Source organism: Lissotriton vulgaris, chromosome 4_1 (assembly GCF_964263255.1).
Source record: "Lissotriton vulgaris chromosome 4_1, aLisVul1.2, whole genome shotgun sequence".
Classification (NCBI taxonomy): domain Eukaryota; kingdom Metazoa; phylum Chordata; class Amphibia; order Caudata; family Salamandridae; genus Lissotriton; species Lissotriton vulgaris.
This window is the reverse complement of record NC_141691.1, coordinates 1,970,510,870-1,970,535,319: the sequence shown is the minus strand read 5'-3', so window position 1 is coordinate 1,970,535,319 and position 24,450 is coordinate 1,970,510,870. Positions and strand designations below refer to the sequence as shown.

At 42.8% G+C, this 24,450-nt stretch overlaps 1 protein-coding gene across 1 annotated transcript in view; it reads right to left on the bottom strand.

The window, feature by feature from the left end:
- The window catches only part of ADGRB1 (adhesion G protein-coupled receptor B1), a 473,955-nt gene that overhangs the window by 181,861 nt on the left and 267,644 nt on the right, over positions 1-24,450 (bottom strand). The window contains exons 13-16 of the mRNA XM_086966285.1: positions 20,122-20,265; positions 9,822-9,897; positions 5,069-5,171; positions 3,462-3,505 (exon numbers count right to left, since the gene is read on the bottom strand). Of these exons, the coding sequence (XP_086822411.1) occupies positions 3,462-3,505; positions 5,069-5,171; positions 9,822-9,897; positions 20,122-20,265 (367 nt within the window). The remainder of the gene's footprint in view (positions 1-3,461; positions 3,506-5,068; positions 5,172-9,821; positions 9,898-20,121; positions 20,266-24,450) is intronic.

Genomic DNA, 24,450 nt, shown 5'->3' with positions numbered 1-24,450 from the left:
TAATATCCTCTTCCTGGGCTCCAGACAGACGTGGATGTATTATCAAGTGATTCCAACCTACGAGCCCTCAGAAGTGAGCCCTGTTGCTAGTGCTGCTCTGTAGCCACCATGTGGTGGTGGAGGGTGAGGGCCAGACACAGAAGAGTTAGTAGCGTGGTGTAGAGGGGATGTAGAGCCCAATTGAGGAGCCTGTGATTTAGGATAAAGGCGTTCAGCATGAAATTAGTTTTGAGAAGTGAGCAAAGAAGACTAGTGCGTAGAAACTGAGTAGAAGGCATTGCAGGGGTCGAGGGGAGGACGCAGGAAGGACCAGGGCAAGGTACAGAGTTGTAGGGCAGATGGTCCTCCACGGTGGGTGTGTAGTGTAAGAGTAGTGATTCAGGATAGTGATGCTCAGATGAGTAGGTTGTGAGTGCATTGACCATTTTGTGCCTTGTGATAAACTAATGAGTTATTGCTCTTGCGGGTGCACAATAAGCTATAGCATAAATTGGCATTATGCAAGGAGAAGAATGCATCTGGCGTACATTTTACGCACACCCTAATCTCATCAGCACAGAGTGGAGCTCAAAATACTAAGCTCATCTTTAATACCGCAGATCAATATGGGGTCCCTTTAGGGGTGCGTTTCAGGCCACCATACATGATGCCGATATTAAACTACCGTTTTGGGTGTGTGGCGGGGGTGCGAGGGATCTAATGCATCAGGTTGTCCTTCAACCTGTGGAAGGAAGGCTGCTCTTACACCGCAGCAGACGTGCAATCGTGAGCAGAATTCTGTTCCCGCACCAAGTCTGATATATTTAAAGAGGTGAACATAGAGCACATACTTTTGTGCACAAATACTTATTCACAAGCGGCACTCTGCTTGTTACATGCATCTTGCATTTCAAACTCCCTCCACAGACCATTGGCTGTTCTGCAAAATGAATGCCGCTGTTCCGTAGCCGATGACAACAAAAATAGAAAAAATCATCACAGCTCCACCAAGATCATTTGTACTCTTTCATTGTGGACACTTTAATTAGAGAAGACTAATCAAGTAATTAATGCAGCCTAATCTCATTAAAACGGTATTCAGTGTGGCGGTTTCCATTGTTTCCAGGATGCTGTGTTCTTTTGTAGATAATTAGAGAGGAATGTCTCCTGTCTCCTAGAGGAGTTAGGAAAAAAAGCTGCTGGTGCAGTACTGGCATCCAGTGGCCAAAATGGGTACTAAAATGGCCAGAGGACAGCCTGCAGTCCACATTTCGGGAAATGGGGGCGCTGTGGTTGGTCTTATTTGAGTGGGAGGGATAGGAAGGAATGCTCAATTGAAGCCTACAAACCAGATAGGATAGGAGCCATGAACGGTCAAACTTTAAGATGCTAGTTATTAAATGAATAAGATTTCTTGATCCCAATATATGAGTTGGATAAGACTAAAGTTAAGTTGTGTTGAGATTAAAGCAGGCAAAACAAAATTAGAAAACAAACTCCAAAGCGAGTGTTGTTAATTTACAGAAACGTATTACTTTGTCAAAGTTTTAACACATCAGAACATTTTTACGCAAGACGAATTAAACTCCAGTCCAGGAATGGAAACTCTGAACCATTTGGAAAAATCTTCAAGAACCACCAAAAGCACTGCGATGCCATATAAATGGAAGACAGTGAACTATACAAATGACGATTACATAGCATAGAATAATGTAAAATAACATAGTAACACATCACTCAGTATCCTATAGCAGAACATCACATCACAAGTAACATTGGGAGCCGGTTTAGAAAAAAAGGACAGATCACCATTAGATTGATAAATCATTCACAGTAAATGGGGATATACATTGTCGCCCATGCCTTACTTTGTCCTCCTATCAAAGTTTCAGTCCTGCCACTGAATGGAAATAACTGAGTACAGGAATGGAAGAGGGAATGAGCGAGTGTGTGGATACTATATTGCAACGGAAGTGAGTAAATGAGTAAAATTCTAAACTTCAAGGAACAAACTCTTAGCTAAGTGAATAGTCTGCATTAAGTCAATTGTCATCTTTCGTTTTATCATTACAAAAATGAAGGATTACTCTCCCTTCTCATCAAATGAAGGTAAGAATGAACAATCAAACCAACAAAGAAAAGATAAAATTAACAAATAGATTAGAGTGGTCAGACATAAGAATGAATATCCCAACAAATGAACTCATGGATGAAGGAATGAAAGCACTCCTATATCAAAATATATATGTATATATAAAATAAAACATGCGCCTCTGCAACTCGATTTTCCAAATGAAAAGACATTCTTGCAAAGTACTTGTATTTATACGTAAAATAGACTTTACTGACATCTAAATACTGCTACCAACATTAATATCCATGTTGTATGAAGAAATCCGCACCAGGAAATATTCAGTCAAGTTTTCTGGCGAAAAAGGATCAGGAAATATCAGGAAAACTATCCAATAATTTTAAAGTTCATCACCCCCTAAGAGGTATGTCAAACAAATTGTTAATTTAATACCACATAAAATCAGAGCCTAGCTATACAAAATGAACAGCCACCACCAGAGTGCAAAACAATGATTTCCTCCCATTACCATTTAATAACTTCATAAATCAATCTATGAACAATATATTCCTTAGATATCATGAAATTAAACTTCCCAAATTAGTCTAACGGTGCCAATTAAAAGCATAAATTAACATTGAGAATATATATAAGCCATACATATAGTACCAGCGGTATGAGGTAATTTCATTAGCATGCTAACACAAAGTGGCTAGACATTCATATTTTGGAGACTTTAATATTAAAAATGCAAGCATTGCACTTAGACTACCCTTTCAATGTTGTGTTTTTAAGTTTGTACAAATCCAACTCTTCATTAAGGCCTTAAGGTTGCATTATTTTCAAGAGAACAATCCACACGTAAAACCACCGACCAAAGTTGTACCACACCTTACTCAATTCAAAATGTTATCTTTAGTATTGTCAGCATGTGTGCATAAAATCAATTTTTTGAATCACCTATTGCATTATAATGAAAAAGCACATTATTTTCTTTTGAGGTCCTTATATTTTGAAGCAGCCACATTTCAAATCAATCAGGTGTATACAAATGAGTTCCAGGAGGGATAGATCAATGCAGGATTCATAACAACCACATTACTAAGTAAATTTGGTCCTTATATTCAATGCACATACATCTATTTATGCAGATTGAAATCAGGCATAAATCTAACAGTTTGACAGGTCAAATGCAATATCATGCAATTCAGTACTAAACACTACGCTAAACATTTGGTGAGCGCCAAAATGACATCTACACACCGCATATTCACAAAAATGTGCATATCGCAACAAAGCCTAGCTGGACCGAACAAATATGAAACAATAATCAATTCATACACAGTAGGCCAAAATATATTCACAACTAGTGCATAAAATCTAAAGATACCAAAAGCGGGGGCGTACTTACATGTCTGTCTCATCCCATAGAATGCATGTCTGGTTTGTTGTTCCCTGGAATGAAAGAATATGGAGAAGACATCACGTGTGTTGTCAATTTACTGGGAAGGCGTGATATTGTACAATTGCATTCTATGCCATTTACTTTATTTACTGCAGGTCTCACGTCTTAAAATGTTATTCCAGAATCTGACATGTTTCCTTTTCCTATGCAGTGGCTTCTCAAATGTTCCAAACAATTATAAGAAGATGCCACACATTTAGCTTTTTATATCATAGATCTTCTCGATCTAAGTCTTTTAGTCTCACTATTAGTCCACAGCTCCCGCCATAATTCAATTTATCATTATGGGAAGCTGGGTGATTCTGAAGTTTCACGGTTGTCTGAAAACAATGTGTTCTTCTATTATTCTGTCCAATCTTGGAGATCCATTATTAGCATAAGACTGCCATGTTAAGATGTTGAAAGATACCATTCTTGACTGGTTCAGTGAGATCAATGTTCAACGCTAACAAATGTGGTGTTTGAGAGTTCATGAGATCAAATAAAGCCAATCACAACACAGCCCTCTGTCCACCATAGAATAGCTGCATGGGTATCATTTAACCCCGGCTTGATCCCGCATTAGAATACTTTCCCCTTCCAGGTTACCAAGCCGAGGTTATAACAATACCTGTACAGCTGCTACCCAATATACTCAGTTTCAAATATTGCTAAATCCAATATACAAAGACTAAAAATTAGCAACACTCTTACACATGGGAAGCAACTACTCCCGCTAATGCATCCGCACTGTGAACTTGCTACTTATTATTCTCACATAGGATAAAGAGATACTGCAGGAGTCCTGAAGAAGTCCAGAGGGTGAAACATGTTGGCCGCCATTTATGAATTCAGTTCTACACAAACCCCATGTTCTTTGTGGAGTTCAGTGACAAGACACTTGATTGTTCAAAGATACTTGATGTAGAGATGTGAATCGGAAATGAACACCTTGTACTAAGTTTAAAATACGATGAGCAGTGAACCGATTTTTGTGTGATCTATTATAAGAATATTGACGGGAGGAATTTGTTGTAATCTAGGTAATAGAGGTACATTGTTGAATATATTAGTGTTTCACATCTATAGATGTAAACTTCAAATATCATTTGATATATTATTGGTAACTAAATGCGGCTCTTTGCGCCACAGTTGCCAGGAGTTTTGGGGCAACACTGCACTAATGCTGTGTACAACTGATGCAGAACTAACATAGTGTCTATTAATTTTACGTTTACCCTTGGATGAAAGAATTCTGAAACATTGTCAAGAAAGACACAGGAGGCATTCATCAACAAACCCTTGACCCTGTGGTTTTGAACAGCGCACTTATGTTTGCCACTACATGCCCCTCTGTAGCGGAGGAGGGAACTCTCACGTTTTCCTATTTCAAGAAGTGAGTTGCTCCTCCAATCCAATGTTTTGTGTTGCCTTCTGGGACTTGTAGTCCTGGTTTTAAAATGGTATAAACTAGACTACAAGTCCCAAAAACTTTGCTTAAATTTGCTATTCATACACAGACATTGGAAACCTGGGCAGAGCTCTGTTCAGTGAGGGGCATCGCTTGTACTCACGTTGTACATGTGGGAGAACTCGATCTCCAGAGGAACTTGGATGGCCCGTGGCGTTGGCTTCACAGTGACGGAAAGGATTTTGGAGTTCAGCACTGTAGCATTCCTGAAGACAAACAGTGATATAAACATGAAGTACAACTACAGTCAGTTAACTACAGCTAATCTGTAGACATAATTGTCCTTTCTTCATGTCTTGTGTCTGTTGGTACACACTCTATGGTTGAGAAATATAACCTTCATTGGTGAGTAAGTTGTTAGCTTTCCTTCACAGCAGCAGAGACATAAACACAACACAATGTACACAAACTGCAGGAACAGGCTGTTTTATAAAATAGAGAGGTATGGTGTATAGCTATTGTACATACTCAGGTACAGTACACAGATTCAGTATAAGGCATGAACATGTACTAAATAGAAGTTGTCCCATCTGTACATTGTCCCGCTTGTTGTAGCCCCATAGACCTCTGTTCACTAGCTTTGCTTCCTTCACGCACTATCTATGCTGTCCCATCTCCTAGTGACCAAGTGGTGAGGCCTGTATGGATGGAGCACACCCTCATATCTGTCTGCTAGGTAAACCACTCCCTATGAAACTTACCTTCTTTGGGACTCAGCCTGGCACACTGTTTGTACACTTATGAGACCATCATCCTAAGATACTTGCAGTAGTGTGAGCTGAAGAGTTAGCCTGTTGCACCCACCACATCCCCCACCGAGGAAAGTCACACAAAACCTATTGACACCAATCATTGGCTCGGACAAACCAACAATTAATGCTTTTTGATACCCATCTAGTTGCTCTTCAAATTCTCATAACCATTCAAAGCTTAAAATGTCTGAAACAAGACAGTGGCCTCTTACTATTCTTGTAAAGCACACTGAACGATGTAATTGCTTCGAGGCGCTAGAGCACAAAAACTAACATGTTAGAATGATGGGTGTGAACGCGGTTGAAGCAATCAGGATCCCAGTCGTTTAGCAACATGACTGGGCAGGACATGGTAAATTGACAATGTCGGATGGGCCAGTGTCAGAGCTGTCATACATGGTGACAGGTCTAAGTGTGATTACAGTGATCACCTGACCCTTCAGTGGAATAACATGCCTGGTCTTGGTTGCACCACTGCCTGTCCCCAGTTGATACTGACGAGGCTTACACTGAGTTGATTAGTAAAAGTGCTTACGGGTAAGGATAATGGAAATGACAGGGGCATAAAACAAGTGGGCATACCGGGTTTGATTGGTCTGGTTGTTCCAGAGGCGTGCGCCTACCAGTGAGAAGAATCAGTCTCCCCTTTTTTGGATCTGGTTCTGAAAAGGTCCAGGAGAAGGTTTTACACAGAATGTTTTTTGGCAGAACAGGTGTATTTTCCAATTCTTTCTCACAGTTTTTTGGGGTATGTGCCTTTGATGCTTTTGCATGTGAGACAGGGCTGTCCCAAGGTTTGCAGTAACACGATGATCAAATAGGAAGCTCACAGTTATCATATTGTGGCGATCACAATCCACATTTCTATCACACAGTTTTTTTTTAGATTAGTTCACAGGACCCAATTGTGTGTCCTAAAATGGATGTCAGACTATTTTGAAAACTGTTATTACATACATGATGGAATCATGAACTTAGGGCTTGGGAGCAAGGTCTTGTGGTGCAGTCTACTCTTTGGCCCTGATTCACAAAGGTAAGTTACCCTTTTGAGTAAGTTTACACTTTTTAGTTTGTTTACTACGTTACGTATTTACAAACTTGGAGTGTAAACCTACGACAAAAGCGAAAGTTACATGTCTCCAGCCAAGAGTAAAGCAATTGGCTTATTCTTGCATGGGTGGGTAATGCCCCTTCTTGAACACATCTATTCATCTCTCTAAATCCTTTTTACTCCTCCCTAATCCCAAATCTTTTAGTAGTCAGTCTGCCCTTTTTCCCACCCAATTCCCTGTGTCCCTTCCATATTTACTACTAAAATCAATACTTACATGAGTGAAAACTCTGCAGTCGGGTGGAAAGCTCCGCACGCATAAGTATAGACAAAACGTATATTTTGTAGTACGTTTTGTTGTATGTTTTATACTTCTACACAACGTATTACAAAGTGCAGTTTGAGAATCAGGCTCTAAGTATGTACAACAATAACGGCTGGGACTACAGGTGTAACAGAACATTGAAGAAAGGAGTACAGCCATAGTATTCCCAGAAGAGAGTGAATACACACGTTGATAACATGGACTGTGGCGTCTGCTAACCGGTCCAGCACACATCTGAGCAGGGGTCATTTGAGGACTTACAACAGAATCTTGCATCATGGCTGCCAGCAGAATCTGACACTAGGCTGAGCACGACGCGGCACGCAGAGATCAGGCGAGGCCAGCACTGCGTGGGCGGCTACACATTTTGCCCTCCCAGGCTGATTGTCTTGACAGAATAGTGCTTCAGCCTCAGAGCCACTGTCCTGCTCATTTCACTCTGCCTCCCCATAATCCTTAGCTTTTTTTACTGGCACATCGGTCAAACTCACTGTCTGCCCATAACAACAAAGCGTATGGACCTGGTGTCCGAGGGACACAGGAGGACGAAGATGCTGGGCTTCAGGTGCCCGCTTCCGATGCAGCATCAGGTGCAAGGGGTGCAGTCTGCAGGCTGGCTTCTGGCATTTTCTTTTCCACCAGGGTAAGACATTTTACCAGCCTACGGTTTAACTGCGGGTCCCCAGGCTTAAAGCAGGCCAGCCCTGCCTGTCTCCGGGTGCGGATCCCTCTGTAGTTAAAAAGAGCTTTGAGAAGCCAAGACCTCTCCCTCATTAGCTCTTTACAAATGCATAGCAAGTGTGGCAGGCCCTCCGTGCCGTATATGCGGCAGGAGGATGAGGTTGACTACCTCTGCCAAGGTAGAAAATGCAGAGTAAACAGGAGTATCCCCAGCCGGTGTTCCACAAAAAATTATTTTGTTCTTGTGGAGTAGCCTAGGCTAAAATACTTTTGGGGGGCGAGTGTTCTTTAGCTTTTTATTGTCAGCCAGGCATGGCGTCTGTCTGAGAACGTTGCCTTGTCTTCAACCAGCTAAAGTCTCTTTTTTACTGATTTCCAAACCAGTTTTTAAAGGCTGCATTGCTGGATTGTATGTTCCAAAGCTGGGATAGCCCGGTTTTTGCAAGAGATTCCTGAAGATAGCTTCTGGCAAGTGATGTTTTCATCCCCTGCAGTTCTTGCCAAAGGAGATGGTTTAAGGTGTTTGGGGCAGCGTTTCTGATCTTATGCCAGCAGATGATAAATGATCCTTGCCTTGCCAAAGACTGTTTCATTAGGCCGAACTCCTGCCGAATCGGTACCGCCGAAGAGTCATTTGGGAGATTGAACAAGATTCTGTATGCCTTGACCAGAGTGCTATCCGGTATTTTGGCACCTCTGCCTCTCAGGTATTCGCTGCCGTAAGTGATTGTGGATAGTATTTTAGCGACTGCCACCCGGAGGAGAGGGAGGAGCATCATTCCTGTCAGTTTTGATTTGAGACTCTTCAGTGTCCCTGCTTCCTTTTAATCACCTCTTTCTTGGAGGCGAATGTGCCCTCTTTGTCGAAGATTATGCCTAGGTATTTGTACTCGGCTGTAGTCTGAATTTGTGTGCTACCCGTATAGCAGGTTGGAGGCTTTTTCCTTTTGTTGTTGATAGACACTGTTCTTAGGACTAGCTGACATTTCCAAGACCTAATCTTAATGAAAGATATTGAGCCCAATTGTGAGGGCAGAGCCCGACAATACAATTTACAGTTTTAGTAAGGGCCCTAAACTGAGCTGTTTCGGCTCGCTTTCAACTGAACCTCTTGGACCTGCAGAGTGTGGCAAACAGTATCAGCCTGGGTTACCCATTACCCACTAAACTCTATCTCACTCCCGCTGCTCGGCATTTAAACTCTATTGTGTCCGGTAGTGCTCCTAAGTAACCAAATAGTTCTACAAAACTCCTCAAAAACAAAACCTGCCTTACCCAGGCTTCCAGGACTAATTTGAAAGCCCAAGACTTGGAACAGGCCTGGAATGTAGACTAGTTGACAAGGAACTAGTGTAGTCTACAGAATTCCCAGGTGGCTGCAGCTTCCAGAAGGCCTATGGGTTGGGGCAGACTTAGGCATGTGCTAGGCTATGAACTACAAACAGAGACTACATCAAGGAACAGAGGCACTAAACCCACCACTTCCTGGGTGTGTGGTTCTTATTGAGGTGCCATCATGGCAAAGATAAAAACTGCTGTTTAAAGGTATACTAAAGCCTGGAAGCTACAGGCATTGATGAGAAGATGGCTTTTTCACTTGGCACTCATGGGGAGCTGAACAACAAGGGCAGTAGGCTGTCAGCAGCAGAGTGAGGCCTCTAGGACACAGGTTCCAATACTAACAGCATCAACTCAGCATTTCATCTAACTTTGATGTATGGGTACTATAACATCTGTGTAAAGCACAAAGGATCAATTTAGTTTGTGGTGTGTCCTTCATAAACTTTAAGTAAGCAAGCGAAGGGTCATTCTTTCATGGGATAAGGACCCTCTGAAGGATTATTATGATGCCCAGTAAATGTTAGACTCTTGCACTCCTAGCCCAAGAGAGACCTATGGCTGACCTAATGTTATGAACCCGCCAGCTGCGCCTTGTCCTCAGATTCTTCTCTTCAGCCAGCAGATCTTTAGTCATGACTAGAGAAAGACAGTAGCAGTGGCACCAGAGAAATCGATCACCAAATACTCAAGCAGCGAAATGACTTACCTCTGGAGAGAGAGCAGGCTGCCAAGGTTCCGGTAGAGAACGGTCCCGATCACAAACACGGAGGAATCATCTGTGTCTAGAAGCAGAGAGACAAGAAGAAGAAGCACAACACAGTGAGCGGACGCCATCTTAGCTCTCACCGACACACTAAAGCGCGGCACAGGCCCATAGGGCTCTTCCGTAGCAGGACTGTCATCGAACACTGGCCTGTGTTTGACCCTCAACCCCCCTCAAGTGACCACAGCTTTTACATGATTGACAGATGCGCTGGAGCGGGTACACATAATTTTTCTGACAAGGTGCAGACGGGCAGCGTATGTGAAAAGGAGAGCACAGAGGATGCTCGCCGCTGCTGCATCTGCAACCCCAAGTACACATGAGCCGATTGCCTTTCGGGCCTGCGGGAGGTGCATGGTCCCAAACGTCTGAGCTCTGTATCAGCAGACAAGAACTGAGATGCGTTGTATGGTTCTATTTCGACAACCGTTGCATCAACCTAGCAGTACACAGAAACTACTAGCAGGACCTACTGCTGCATTATTAACTCATAATTTAGCTACCACATCTTCATAGCATTGTCTGCACCCTCCCTAGCCTTAAGTCAGAGGAGAATCCATAGATTAACCCAGTAGCAACAACATGATTTATAAAGTGGGATTCTGATATTAAAGCAATGGTATTTTTAAGGTGGATCTTACCCCCTTCACCACTAGCCTCCATTTCCCAAGAAAGAGGTTAAACAAGAAAGAGGTTAAATAATTGATGGAATATGGTGGTGCAAGCAGTGCTGGAAATGGAAACAAAAAATAAACTTCGGAAAACCCATAAATTAAAGGTTCAAAGTGTAGCAGAAGAAGGGGCGGAATCATAAGGGGAGGAGACATAAAAAGAGGAGTCTGAAAGTCAACTTATACTTTTATTTTTCAAAATATCTGCTGCGCAGAAACTGGAAACAATGACAAATGCAACAGCAAATCTGTTCTGACTTACTTAATTAGTCAAAAAATATTTTACTCGATTATGGCAGAGTTATTTGTGTCACCAGCAAGAATAATATCACTCTAGTTGTTATTGCATTTCTAGGAGAGATCTGTGTTTGATCTAGTCACAGTTCTGACTCATGAAGTAGCAGTGATCATCAATGTGCCTGCTGCAAATCATATTGAGTAACTTGCAGATCACAGATTTGTATTTTAGGTAGCTGGCTCAATGACTTACTGCTTTTGTCACAGAGATCCATTTGTTACTTGCATTTTATAAGTTACAATCCTTCTAATATATCACGGTGAACTATGTACCGACATCAAGGAGCAGCAGGCAAAGTGCAAACCATGGGTTTAGAACCTTACTGTTTTTAGGTCGAGCATTCAAGACCTCTTGTATATACTTTAGTATGTACTTCTATGTGTATGTGCTTTGTGGGCTCTGGAGATCAGCCCTAGGACTTGACTGCTTCAGCTTAGGGACTTTGTTTTCTATGCAACTGCCTCTATTTAACTGTCTTGATAGAAAACAACAAGTAGAGGCCAGTAAAATACCAGAACTGCTTGCTGATTGTTCAACTTCCTCGGTCCAGAGGCCACTGTGGTCCCGCCAAGCATATTGTGAGTTTCCTCTCCCCCAGGGTTTTCATGGCAGTTCCACCACCATGAAAACCCTGGCAGAGAGGAAACAAAGGAGGCCCTACAGGGCCCATTGTGCCTAAACCTCATGTCCATGCACACATGGGGGCACAACATGTAACCCCCGGTGTGCATGCACATAGGTTCCTACACAGCATGAACTTTTGAGTCCTTGCCATGCAGGAACCTTGTTGTGGGATTCCACTGCGGTGCCTCTTTCAAAGGCACCACCGCGGGACCGCCACGCTGACAGCCCATCAGACTACTGAAAACTTGTGTTCTGGCGGGCGGGCGAGCAGCGGCGAACTTCAGCAGGTCCGTTGGGCTGCAGCTTGCACCACTGCGCCACCGCTCTGCCAAAAGTCATAATCAGGCCCTAAATGCCTCCCACTGTGGACGGTGTGTGACTTCTACACCGTGTAATCCTAATTGTTTTATGTAAAATTTCATGTACATTGATTTACTCACTTGTATACTTTATTGTTTCTGTTTAATGTGTGTGTCTATGTGTTACCTCAGGTGCTCTAGACAATATGTGGATGCTGTGGAATGCATCCCTGTGCCGTAAAATGACAAGGGGGCAAATCCAGCATATTCCACTGAGGCCAGCGGTGACAGTGGATCTGGCTCAATAATAGCAGCTGGTCCCCCGCTTCCCCGGACTGGGTGCAAACCCTCAGGTTCAGATCTCACACAGCAGAACTATCTCACAGATAATGCAAATTTAGCTTGCAGAGCTACCAGTCAGGTTACACAAATCTTTCAGGGTTTAGCTTTAGACAGCAAAGCGGTCTCTCAGGCTACACTTATCTCAGGCAACACTAAACTCACAGTTTTTTAGGCTCAGACCTCACACAGCAGAGCTTCCTGCACATGACAGAGAAATGTAGGATTTGTATTTAGACATCAGAGCTATCTCTCACAATGCACAGAGTTTACAGGTCCATTCCTCAGATTGGTGGGTATTTCTCCAGCTAATAATGTTACACCCCAGGTCTCAGACAACAGAGCTGTTTTACATGTTCAGGTCTCAGGCAGCAGTGGTACCTGCCTGTCCCATCTCTATCCTGCCCTTTTTCTGATGGATGTTGCACAATGGATTTTCAGGTTTATGTGGTTTGCTTTGGTTCATTCTATTTCTTGTATCCATTTCAGTTATACAGCAAAACTGACCCTTACATGATGCTTTGCTACGCTCTGTCTCTAATTTTACTCATCTCTTTGCTTTCCATTGTTTCTCTTACCCCTGTTTTCTCTCCCTCTTTTTTAAAAAAAATTCTCTCATCATTGCCCAGTATCTTACCTGGTCTGTCTCACTAATCTGAAACTGTGCTGTAAGGTTTCTCGCGACTGGATCCCCCAAGTATGGCACCGTAACTTCTTACTCTAGCTCTCAGCCTAACCCTTACCAATAGTACTTGAGTCTGTGTAGTGGTGTCCATGGAACATATTGTCGTAGCGCTGTGTGAATGCATGTGTCGATGAAGCGGAGGGTCGGTACTGGTGCAGTTGCCTTGTGAAATCGTGGTGTTCACCACTCGGCTGCGGATACCCGACTAGGCACAGTGGAGTGAAGCAGGACACCGAGCAGAGGATGCAGGTTACACCCTTGCATAGATCCTCAAGTGGCGCCCCATGTCAGCTTTTCAATATGACCAATGAATATTCAATTAGTACAACCTTCAGAAGCTCAGCATGCAAATGTATCTTGTGAATATTCATTGTGGAATCCTGACTGCTTGATCAGATTGCACCCCGAGGACCACACACGAATGCCAAAGGTCTCGTGTCGCATTCATCAGCGGATGCATCATGTCCACCTTCTGACCTCTTCAGTCCACAGACCATGAAAGCGGTGGCTTTACTTCCAGGGTGCTTCTCCGCCTTCCTTCTCTCCCTCCTCTCGGAAGCGTAGCCACAATCTTTGAAGCATCCATTTCTCACCCTCAAATACATTCCAGTGTCCCCGCTCCCTTCCTTCTCCAAGACAAAGAAGTTCATCTGACTTACTACATCCATCACAGATCAGAACCTTTTCAGTCCCTTCCAACCTGGCTTCTGTGCCCTTCATTCAACTCAAACTTCACCCGCCCACACTGGTGACTTTACTTCCTCTGCTCGCCACGACCCTCTGTCTTATAACTTTACTCTCCGTCCGCAGCGCTCAACACTGTAGAATATTCACTCAGAACCATTGGAGTCAAGGCTTTCGCTTTTCAATAGTTCCCATCAATAGTCATCTGACCGCTCCTTCTCAGTGGCTTGGAGCTCCAAAGGATCCCCGTTGACCTCTCAGCCACTTCGCCTTTCGTTCCGATGCACGTCTCCCTGTCTCACTGCTAGTAAACATTGGATGGCCCTTGCGTCTCTTCTCTTACTGTTCTCCACGCCTGCTCAACTGAGTTCTATACCATCTCTAGTCCTTACTAAAGTGAAATCTTGCAACAGTCCTCTTGAACGTCTCTGTAATATTCCTTCTCCCCTTTACACTGGGTCTTAACCTTGCAACCAGAATTATTTTCAGCCTGCCCAGCCATAAAGCAGCAGCATGGCTAGCAGCTGGAATCAGGGCCATCTACAAGTTGATGACAACTGCATTCAAGGTAGGTCAGGCATTCCTCAGACTGCCTGACCCCTACACTGACCGACCACACACTCACCAGGAATTTGAGATCCACCAACAAGAACCTGCTGACAATTCCCATACCAACATGAGCAGCATTTATGTTCTCATTCTGTTCTACGTACGGTCTAGGCCATTATCGCAGAAAATCACTGCTTTCCAAGGTTCGAGCTTGTCCCTCTCGCCTTCAATTCAACACTACCCCAAAAAGCTATCATACGTGATCTGAATATGGAACTGAATAATGGAGATTAAAATATCAAATTATAAGTAGGTGTTGTTGTAAACTCTACTGTGGAACCTATATCCATGCAAATCAAATAAAAATAATGAAATAAAATAAAATAAAATAAACGGGGATGGGGGAGCTGATGGAGCACATCTGCGATAAACTTCAGTGTATCTATGTATTTATTTGTTTATCATGTTCCACGGCGCCATATACCACATGAGGCTGCAGAGCAAGGTGTATTTCTATTACAACAGTAGTGCGAAAGAGTAGGAGAATAAACTAAACGTGCATTATTGCAGTCAGCAGGGAAAATAGACAGACAATACCAGATGCTTTAAGTCTCACTCATTACGAGTGACACTCACACATTTAGAGGTCAGGTTGAACTCTCCATCACATGAAGCTGAATGTCACATCTGCTTTGAAGGGCTAAAACCTGAACTCTGCATGTGGCTTGCTGTAGAGGTTTGTGGTGTGCAGAGCAGTTCCTGGGCTCATAAAGTCTTCGGGAAATAGTCTCACCACAGGTGGGACCCTCCAGCAGATACGTTTAGTTGCTAAAAATCTGTTGCCTTCGCCCATCCGAGTGCTGCTCCGCTACCATTTAAGCCACAAGTTACTTTCGTAAAGCTCTGTTGCTATGGCATTCATTTTACATTTATTTTGTTTGTATTATCATTTCACTGACGTAATTTCCGGTTCGTCGTTGTAATGAGTTCCCTCTCTTAAGTATTTTTAAAACTTCAGAACTCTGACAAGCTGGGACTACTGTAAATATCTATGTATTTATCAATGTATCTATTGATTTAGGGTGTGTTACAGGGCGACCGGTAGCCCTATAGGAGTGACCTGTCTGTGCAGAACAGTCAGAGCTATAAAGAAGGAGGGAGCTGGAGACGTCAGTGTTCCTGCGGTGTTTCAGGGGCCTGTGACATCATACTGCAATTTGATCCTCCAACGATATGACGTTTAATCGTACAAGGGAACTGTGTATTTGACGTCAAGAAAGACATACATTCTAACTGAACCAAAGAACCTTGGGTGGCCTGCCCTCTGCTGGTTACACACAAAACTGCAGTTACTCAGACATTACAGTACTTCTGTTCATGCAGTAGGGGGACTCCACTTGGCTGAGCACATACAATGGTGTATCAATAACACTGAATACCAGTGTTTTTCAGTTTTGTGGGATTGTAATGGAACAATAGACAATATATATATATGTACCTTACACTGGTGATTATGTTTCAACAGTGTGACTTGCAGTGTCTGCAGCAAGGGCATTGACTGCAGAGCTATCTTAGCATCATTGGTTAAATCAGCCCCCGGTGGTTTGTCCCACCTGTTATATATGTGCAGGTCTACTTATCATGAATCCACTTTGGTTTTGGGAGCAGCATGCTACTCACCGAAAAAGCACTTCGACGCCTCGTAGGGGGTAGTTAGTACTATAGTGATGCAATTACAGTTACAATTGCAAAGTACTTGACTGCAAAACTTGTTTTCGCTTGATCCCATCATGTATTTCCTCTATTACCCTACTTTCAGAAAGAAGCCCTGCTTCTAAGCACACTCTCCAGATGCAAAGCATCTGGAGAGTGAAGAAAAGAGGAAGATCCAGATAAAGGGGGATCATTTGCAACATGAAAGTGCAGAAAAATGTTTTCACTCAGTCTCCAAAGACAGCTGGATACAAAAAGGAGTGCAGAGCGCGAGGGTCGTGAAGTGCTCATGTTAGTTTAGCTACTCAAGGTAGCTCAGAGGGCTATTGCCCCTGCGAGAGATCTATGTCCCAGCTGATGGACAAAGGTTTAAAACTCTGTTTGGAAAGCTTGCATTTCATCTTTTTTAAGGTCAGTTAAGTTAAAAGGGCTGAATCGGATAACAGCAGTTCTATCCTCTATAAACTTTCAGAAGAAAAAAATCACCAACCAGTTAAATTGCTTTTCAGTGCACAATTAATATAGAAATTTGAAAAATGAATAAAAAGGGGGCGGGGGGGTTGTCTAATTAAAATACAAAGTGACATCTCGATCCTGTGATACCCAATTTTTAATGGGAGTGAACCTTTTACCAAGTCTAAGCAGTGTGGTCGTCCAGGAGAATACACATTTCATGGATAGTTTTTCTTTACATGCACTATGTCTTAGATGTTAGTTTATAAATATTTTATTCGAACTGATTGGGTTAAACACTCACTGATGAGCTAGGCTTCCGAGGTCTATGAAACGAGTAACATTAAATATTTACAAATTGCATACAATTAATATTCATGTAAGAGCTACGGATACAAAAAGCGTGACAAAATACTATATTATTCTCTTTGCTAACAATATTATAATGATTTTTACCTCTATTTCGACTTTGTTTTAAAATTCAGTACAGCCAACACACAAAAAGTGCATACCCGAAGCATTCGTATCTCCTTCAGACTCAAAAATAATCCCATTAGATGATAAATTGTGCTCAGTTACCTCTTCACACTATAAAAAGTCATACAATAAAGAAATTCTATACTGGGTCAACATTATTCCTTTTAAAAATATTAAGTTAACTAAATCCTCCGAGTGACCACTTCTGAAATGAAATGAAATGAAATGAAAAATTCCACTTATATAGCGCATAACTACCCGGAGGCCTCGCAGCGCTGGACTTCTGAACTTGTAGTTACTAGATAGCTCGCTGACCGGCCCTTGGTTTGTTGTAAGACTTGCATCCACACAGCCCTCTGACCCTGTTCGCTGGGTTCAAGGTGAACAAATACATAAATACATTTTAAAAAAAATAATGCTTGCCGATTTGTTCAAAGTGCTCCTCTCGAGATCTGATGTCCGATTAGAGCAACCTTGGGAATGCCTGCCCTCTGGTGGACAATGTAGAAACATGTGGTTCAAGGGGATTTCCGAATTATCGGCCAGAGTCGCCCATCTGGCCACAATTCTTTGAAATATGTTTAGACCTGGGGGAAAAGGCATGTCAGTGCACTTACACTCAGCTCAGAAATAAGGACTCATGGTTCTGTGAGCTCTTTTTAATAGGGTTTGTGTTTTGTAGCCATGTTGCTCAATCAGCAATGAAATGATCCATACAAACCGTCTCTGGAGTCCATAATTGAAGCACACTAAATTCTTTGTTCAGGATACTTGGGAAATTAGCCCTCCCAGCCCTTTACATGCCACTGACAAGAACTTGAAGGGCGCGGTGTTTACTGATGTCATATATCAAGTCATATTTGTATGGATTTTAACGTTCTGTCCCCAAAGTGTTGATTATAATCGGAAGAAAAAACGCAGAGATTGGAGCCTAGCTGGATCGCTAACAAAATGTACCGTTTTTTCCCCGAAATGCGCTCTGTTTCAACGGAACCTTTGATGGACTTAGGGGACCAAGAATAAAACACATCTTGTATTAACCAAATATGATTAATTTACGATGGTTATCCATCGTCTAAAGTCCCCTTAACTGGCACTAACCAGTTGCAAAGCAGACAGACTGTGATATATTACACCTCTTCGTATTTATAATACCATCCCCCCTTCACATGTACTATTATGACCTGGTGGTGAACTGGTGCAGACATTTTTATTTTTTTCCTTAATTTGCATAAATAACTGTGGCCTCTTGATCCATAAAAACACATTGATTTTGCAAAATCATGCTTAGTCATGCTTGGGAAGCATTAGTGTACGCACCGATGGATGGATTGGTGGTTTGAGGAGTGAAGGATCACAAGGCGTCATGACGCCCTACGTCAGCAGGAAGCATCTCCGGTGACCTTGATGCAGCGTGCACGTGCCTGTGAGGTTAATGGGCGGTTCCCTGGTGCTAAGGTGTTGACAGGAGAGAAGATACACTGGCGCCAATCAGCCAATGAATTGTTTTCTCTCCCTATTCCATGTTTTGCTTAGAAAGTGATTCTGAGTATATACTTGTGGCTGGAGAGCATACCATAACAAAACCAGATTGTGCCTTTGATAATATTGCATTGAGGAGTCTTCGGGAGTCTGTTAAATGATAAGCTAATAATTATGGGAAACGGCCTTTACAATGCGGGCTGAGCCACGCGTGCCGTTTCTTCGCAAGTGGAGCCACACTTGCCTTAACCACGCATGTACCTTAGCCACGCATGTGCGTGGTTAAGGCAGTGCGCAGTCTATAGGCGCGGGTGGGCGGGCACAGGAAGAGGAAGGAATGGGAGAGGGAGCTCCGGGACGTAGTCTGGTAAGTGGGGCTGTGGCTGAGTTTTGGGAGGTAGGTTTAAGGGATGGGGCTTAGCTTTTAAGGCTTGGGGTTGTTTTCAGGGCTTAGGGTGTGGGTCGATTGTTTTTAGGGCTCAGGAAAGTCAGGATTGCTTTTGGGGCTCAGGGAGGATCGGGGTTGTTTTTAGGGCTTGGGGTTGTTTCTAGGGTTCAGGTTTGTTTTTAGGGCTCAGGTGGTGGCATTGTGTTTAGGGCTCAGGGGAGGGGGGGTCGGGTTGTTTTTAGGGCTCAGAGCAGGGAAGCAGGGGTGTGATCTTAACCACACATATTTCTTCACCAGTCATGTCTTTACTATGAAATTGCATGGTAAAGGCATGCGTTGTTAAGACGCATTTGTTGTTCGGGCAGTGTTGTAGTGTCGCGCGTGGTTTAGCCATGCTTGCCTCTGTCATACAACCCTTAATTGTTTTATAGTGCTCAAGTACAGCAAACATTTCATATTGTTTCGACCGAAGATATTAAGGGCAAGTTTATCCAATTTCTGTTAACTACAGTGTCCATTTAATCTAGTTCCCCAATCACATTCAGTGCAGCAAACCGGAGGCTGTCAGCCCTACTTCAAGGGCCGAGCTTCTATGGTGGCGATGGCCCATAGTGTATTCAATTTTGTCTTGTTGTAACAGTTGTTGTTATCAATTAATGGTCTCTGGGGTAGCTTGGCTCTGTGGGTCCCAAAAGGAAAACCCTTAGAAACGTTCTTGGGACCAGGAAGCCCAGACTTTGATTAGTGTTTTGGTTATAAAAGCGCCATCAAGCCACTGAGAAGCAGGCGGAGAAGAGCAGAGTTAGTATGCAGTTGAGGGGAAATTAGTCCACTGGGATTTGTGGGATTTTTGGTGATTAGTGTTTGCCACTGTGTTCTCTGGGAGAGAGGTTCGGGGTGAGCCTTGGAGAGGCTTGGACTCCAAACCAAGCAGGCAGGAGGTGGGGGTCCTGATGAGGGGTCCAGTGGCTGATCTTTTGGTACAGTTAGGGTACATCTATATAGGGATCTCTGTGTGAGGCGGAAGTGGTTGAAAGGACTGCAGCCCCTTCTTGAGAAGCTGAATAGCGACTGAGCTGTGCATCCGTCTGGGTCAGCCAAGGGCTGCGCTGGTGTCATGGTTCTGGAATACTTGAAGGTGGTGATTTAACCAGCTCTGGTATATGGTGGTCGCGAGATGTAAGAGGTAGCCTGATACTTGCCCTGTGTCTGCGTGTGCTAATATTCTCAGCTGGATAGCTGGGAGGCCCCCACACTGGTACTTTTTAACACAATCTCCTTCGAAAGCAAAATAAAATGCCCCCGACCTTTCCATGAAGACTCTACACCTTCAATACCACTTCTGTTGTCAATGATCATTCCCTACAAATACCAGAAGTCAAGCAAAAAGACAGCAGAATCAGTCATTCAAACCAACCAATGATCCATCACTAAAGAGAGAACTAACCAAATCGTGGAGCAAGAAAATTCCAACTGGAAATAAATGGGAAGGTAACAATGATTGCGCTTTTGAAGAAATGACCCAATGTCAGTGGTGACTACCCATGCTACTGCTGCGCTGGAGACCGCATCCTCGCTTACCTGTCAGCCCCGATGAAAGAATGCTCTTGGAGACGGTGACTTTGTCCTCCGAGTTCCTGGCCCAGTCTGCCATGCCTCTCCAGCCCTTCATGGGAAAGCTGATGTCTGTGGCCGCATTGGCTGGTCGCTTGTGAATGCTCAGAACTTCAAGAACAAATCATAACGAACAAGGGCATTAGTCATGTGATCACCAACAACACCGCGCTTCACCTGAAAACATCGAGTCAACCTAGTATCACTATCAACGTAGGATAGGACAGCTGAGCTACTATTCCATCAGAGAAGAGCGGTAGGCATTTCTAAGACCAACCTTTCCGCCCATTAACCTCAAGACTTGGGTCAATGGAGACAAGGAGCATCTGTGGAGGGACCCGATAGGCCTAGAATTTGGTGGTAATTTATTTCCTAGCACGGGTCAGGAAATCGAGTAATTTGATGCTAGTGGGTAGGTCATTTCAGGGCCCTGGTGCTTCGACTGGAATAAGTCTGTCTATCAAGCCCATGTATAGACACCTGCTTTGATTTTATGTCATAGTTTGCAATTAAAAACCATTAATCAAACACCACTACAAGAACTCTTTCAAAAAGGCTACTAATAGGAAGGTTGTGCATTTTCAAAAGTCAAAGATGCTGCATGCTTGGTGGGACATACAGAGGGGTGTGCAAAATCTCAAATCATTTTTTGTGTGATATTTGATCAATTTCCATGAACATTTCAGAAACATATGTTTTCCTAGTGAAATGTGGTTTGCCGGTATCTTGCGTCACTTGTTTTATCCAATCATGTGCCACGTGTAAAAAAGTCTTGCACAATATAGGTGACTGGTCCGAGCAGAAGATGTCTCTCAGTGAGACATTTTCTATGCTAATGAGTCTCCCAAGTTATCTCCTGAGACTTTTTTTTTATGAGAGGTGTGTGTTTGGGTAAAAACATTTACTGCAAAGTCCATAATGGGAAATTTCGTGAATTTTGCCACTGTATTAAAATTTCACCCTGGCCTAATACACAACAATGCAAAGGTTGGAGAAAAGGTCAACAGTTGCCACCTGCAATCTCCTTTGGAAGCCTTCTTCTGTAGGTAGTTAGTAAAATGGAGTGGAAAAGGGGGTACCGCTATGAATGTCAAGCTCTTTTCTGCAAACCGCTTGCACTGCCTTAATTAATTTTGTGCTCCCTACTGCCAGGTGGGGGAACAAACGTTGTGCTGTGAACAAGTAGAAGGTTAGGATACTCGACCTACTGGGGGATGGCAGCGCCTACATCCACTGGAACATGAGTTACTTCGCTTAATTAACCTTTAGGCGGATAGTTGAACCGTTTCTAATTTCTTTATTATAGTCGAGATTTGACATCTCTAGTTGTCACCTGTAATAAGAAAATGGCACAACTGCTCAACTGTAATACGTTATTACAGTTGAGTTGTGGCATAATAATGTCTCCTGTCAGAGCCAACAGCCACGGTGAAAGGCGGGTCACAGAGCATAATTATGGATGATTACGATGAAAAATACTCATAAAGCACAACAGATACCCATTTATCTTTGTCCTGGCGCTGCTAAGAAAATCAAAGTCTTATTACAAAATTAGCCAAATAATCACAATTTATTTTCTTTGTGAAGACCAAATAATTCAATTCACCTCTTATATTAACAGGGAGTTTATTCCAAAATTCAGTGGAGCATTAGAAGAAAGATCTTCCTCCAGTTTGGCCTTTTATTAATCCTGGGGACAGTGGGCAGTGACTCAGAAGAGTGGAGGGTCCAAGAAGAACAGCAAGGCATGTCTTGATAGCCTTAGAACCTTACCTGGAACAACCCTTGTGATAAATACAGACAGGCACATGCATCAAAGGACTTTGCGATCGCCAACGGTGCGAATCGCAAAAAATCAGCCGTTTGCGATTGCAAAATCTGCTTTTTGGTATGCATGAAGGGTGAAGACCCTCGCAATTTGAGAATTCGCAAATATTTGCAAATTCTCAAATTGCGATTGCATTTAAGGAATCGCGTTTTGCGATTCCTTAAACGCAATGCATGAAACTTTAAAAAATTGCGATTTCGCAATTAGGGGGAGCAAATTACCATGAGGTTGAACCTCCTGGTAATTTGCGAAAACTTTGAAAAATGCACTTTTGTGCATTTTTCAAAGTTTCATGTTGTGCACACACATGCCCTAAGGGCATGTGTGTGCACAAAATATGTGCACAGATTGATTTCAGGGGTGCAACAGGGTGTCCTTTGGACATCCCTGCATCCTTGAAATCGCATTCTCAATTTGCGATTCGCTAATTGCTAATCGCAAATTGAGAATGTCTTCCCATTCATTCCTATGGGCCTCTAGGCCCATAGAAATGAATGGGGAGGTATTCCTTAATTGCGACTCTCAAATTGCGAGTCACAATTAAGGAATATTAAGAAATCGCAATTTTTTTAGCAATTTCTTGATGCATTGCATTTTGCAATTCCTTAATTGCGATTCCTTATTTTTCGCAATTAAGGAATCGCAAAATGCAATATTGATGCAGGTACCTGAGAGTGTTTTGACGATAAATCTTCTTTGCACTGGAAGTCAATGTAAGTCACTTAAATGGGTAGCAATGGCTTCCATCAAAATATACATAAAAGAATGGTCAAGTAGTACTGTTCTGAATAACTTGAATATTTGTGAGCGTGTATTCGTACACGTAAGAGTCCCAAGTATAAAGAATCATAGTACTCCCATCGAGACATAATTACTGTCTGGAATTCTTCCTAATTTGGTCCAAAAGCAGGAAAGGAACAATCTTACAAATAAAAGTAGGTAATAAAGCAGGCAGCGCTGACTTCGTATATTAGAATCCAAAAGGATAACTAGCTCCCGATAGTCACCTGAAGGCTTTTGGACTAGTCAACTTGGTTAAGAGGGTATCCAAGCTCAGCAGGCCGTGAACAAGGCTATGAGGAGATCCCAAATATCAACACCTCTGTTTTTCTCCTTTCGCTTTTAGAGACTTGGCCAACATCCACAAAGCATCCTTAGAAATGCGGCACTTAGAACTCGCTGCCACAAATCGAGTCTCCTCAGTGATGGAGCTAATAATCTGTGCATCATCGGGGTAATATACCAATCGAGAACCGAAAAATAGAATAAACTCTGTCAAGGTAAAGACAAAGACTGAATTGTGTAGGGGTCAAGGATGAGCTCTACAAGACACCACATTTTAGAGGTTGAGAAGTTGGGCAAAAGCAGGAGCATTGAATGGCTGGGGGTCTAGAAGTCAATAACCAACCTTTGAATGCTGCCCAAGGCCAATCGATGTAAAAGAGTATGATGAGACACTGTATCGAAGCAGCCCTCGGGTCCGATCAAATCAATGCGGACCTGCACTAGCCTGTATTTCTCAAAGTGCGTCTAAGACAGGTGGTATAGCAGACTCAAAGTAAAGCTTTTCAAAGTAAGGTTCAAAACCTGCTTGAGTAGAGTCAAGAAGAATGTTTAACTCAATAAGACACATAGGATGACCTTTTTTTCTATTATTTTAACAGGCAATGGTAGAAGATCTATAGGTCTAAAATTAGTCGGCAAAAGGCTTGTTCAAAAGCAGAATTTGTTGTGCCAGTTCCAGCTTGTAGGAACTGGAGCCGAAGCCAAGGAGGAGTTGCAGACACACACAAGAGTAAGAGCTACTTCTTTATGGACCTACAGCCAGATTCATCAAAGGAAATTCGGCTCGCAAAGGGCCAGGTTCTGAGAATCTGGCCCTTTGCGTGCGCTATTTTTGCATTTGGGATTCATCATCCCAAATGCAAATATCGCAATTATAGAAATCGCTAAATTGCATTTAAGGAATCTCAATTTGAGATTCCGTAAATGCAATTCATGAACCATTTAAAAATTGCGAATTCGCAATCTGGGGCCGGTATTTACCTCGAAGTCTAACTACGTGGTAAATAGCGAAAACTTAGAAAAATGCACTTTAGTGCATTTTTATAAGTTATATGTTATACACACACATGTCCTTTGGACATGTGTGTGCACAACACCAGTGTACATTACCATTTCAAGGGTGTTACAGGGTGTCCTTTGGACACCCTGGCACCCTTGAAATCGTTTCCTTATTTGCGATTCGCTATGTGCTAATCGCAAATAAGGAATGACTCCTAAAGGCCCATAGGAATGAATGGGGAGTCATTCCTTATTTGCGATTAACAATTAGCGAATCACAAATAAGGAAGCTGTAGGAATCGCAATAAATATTGCGATTTCTACATGAATCCTGTTTTGCGAGTCTTTAATAGCGATTCCATAATAAACAAAACATGACAATAATGAATCTGGGGGCTAAATAA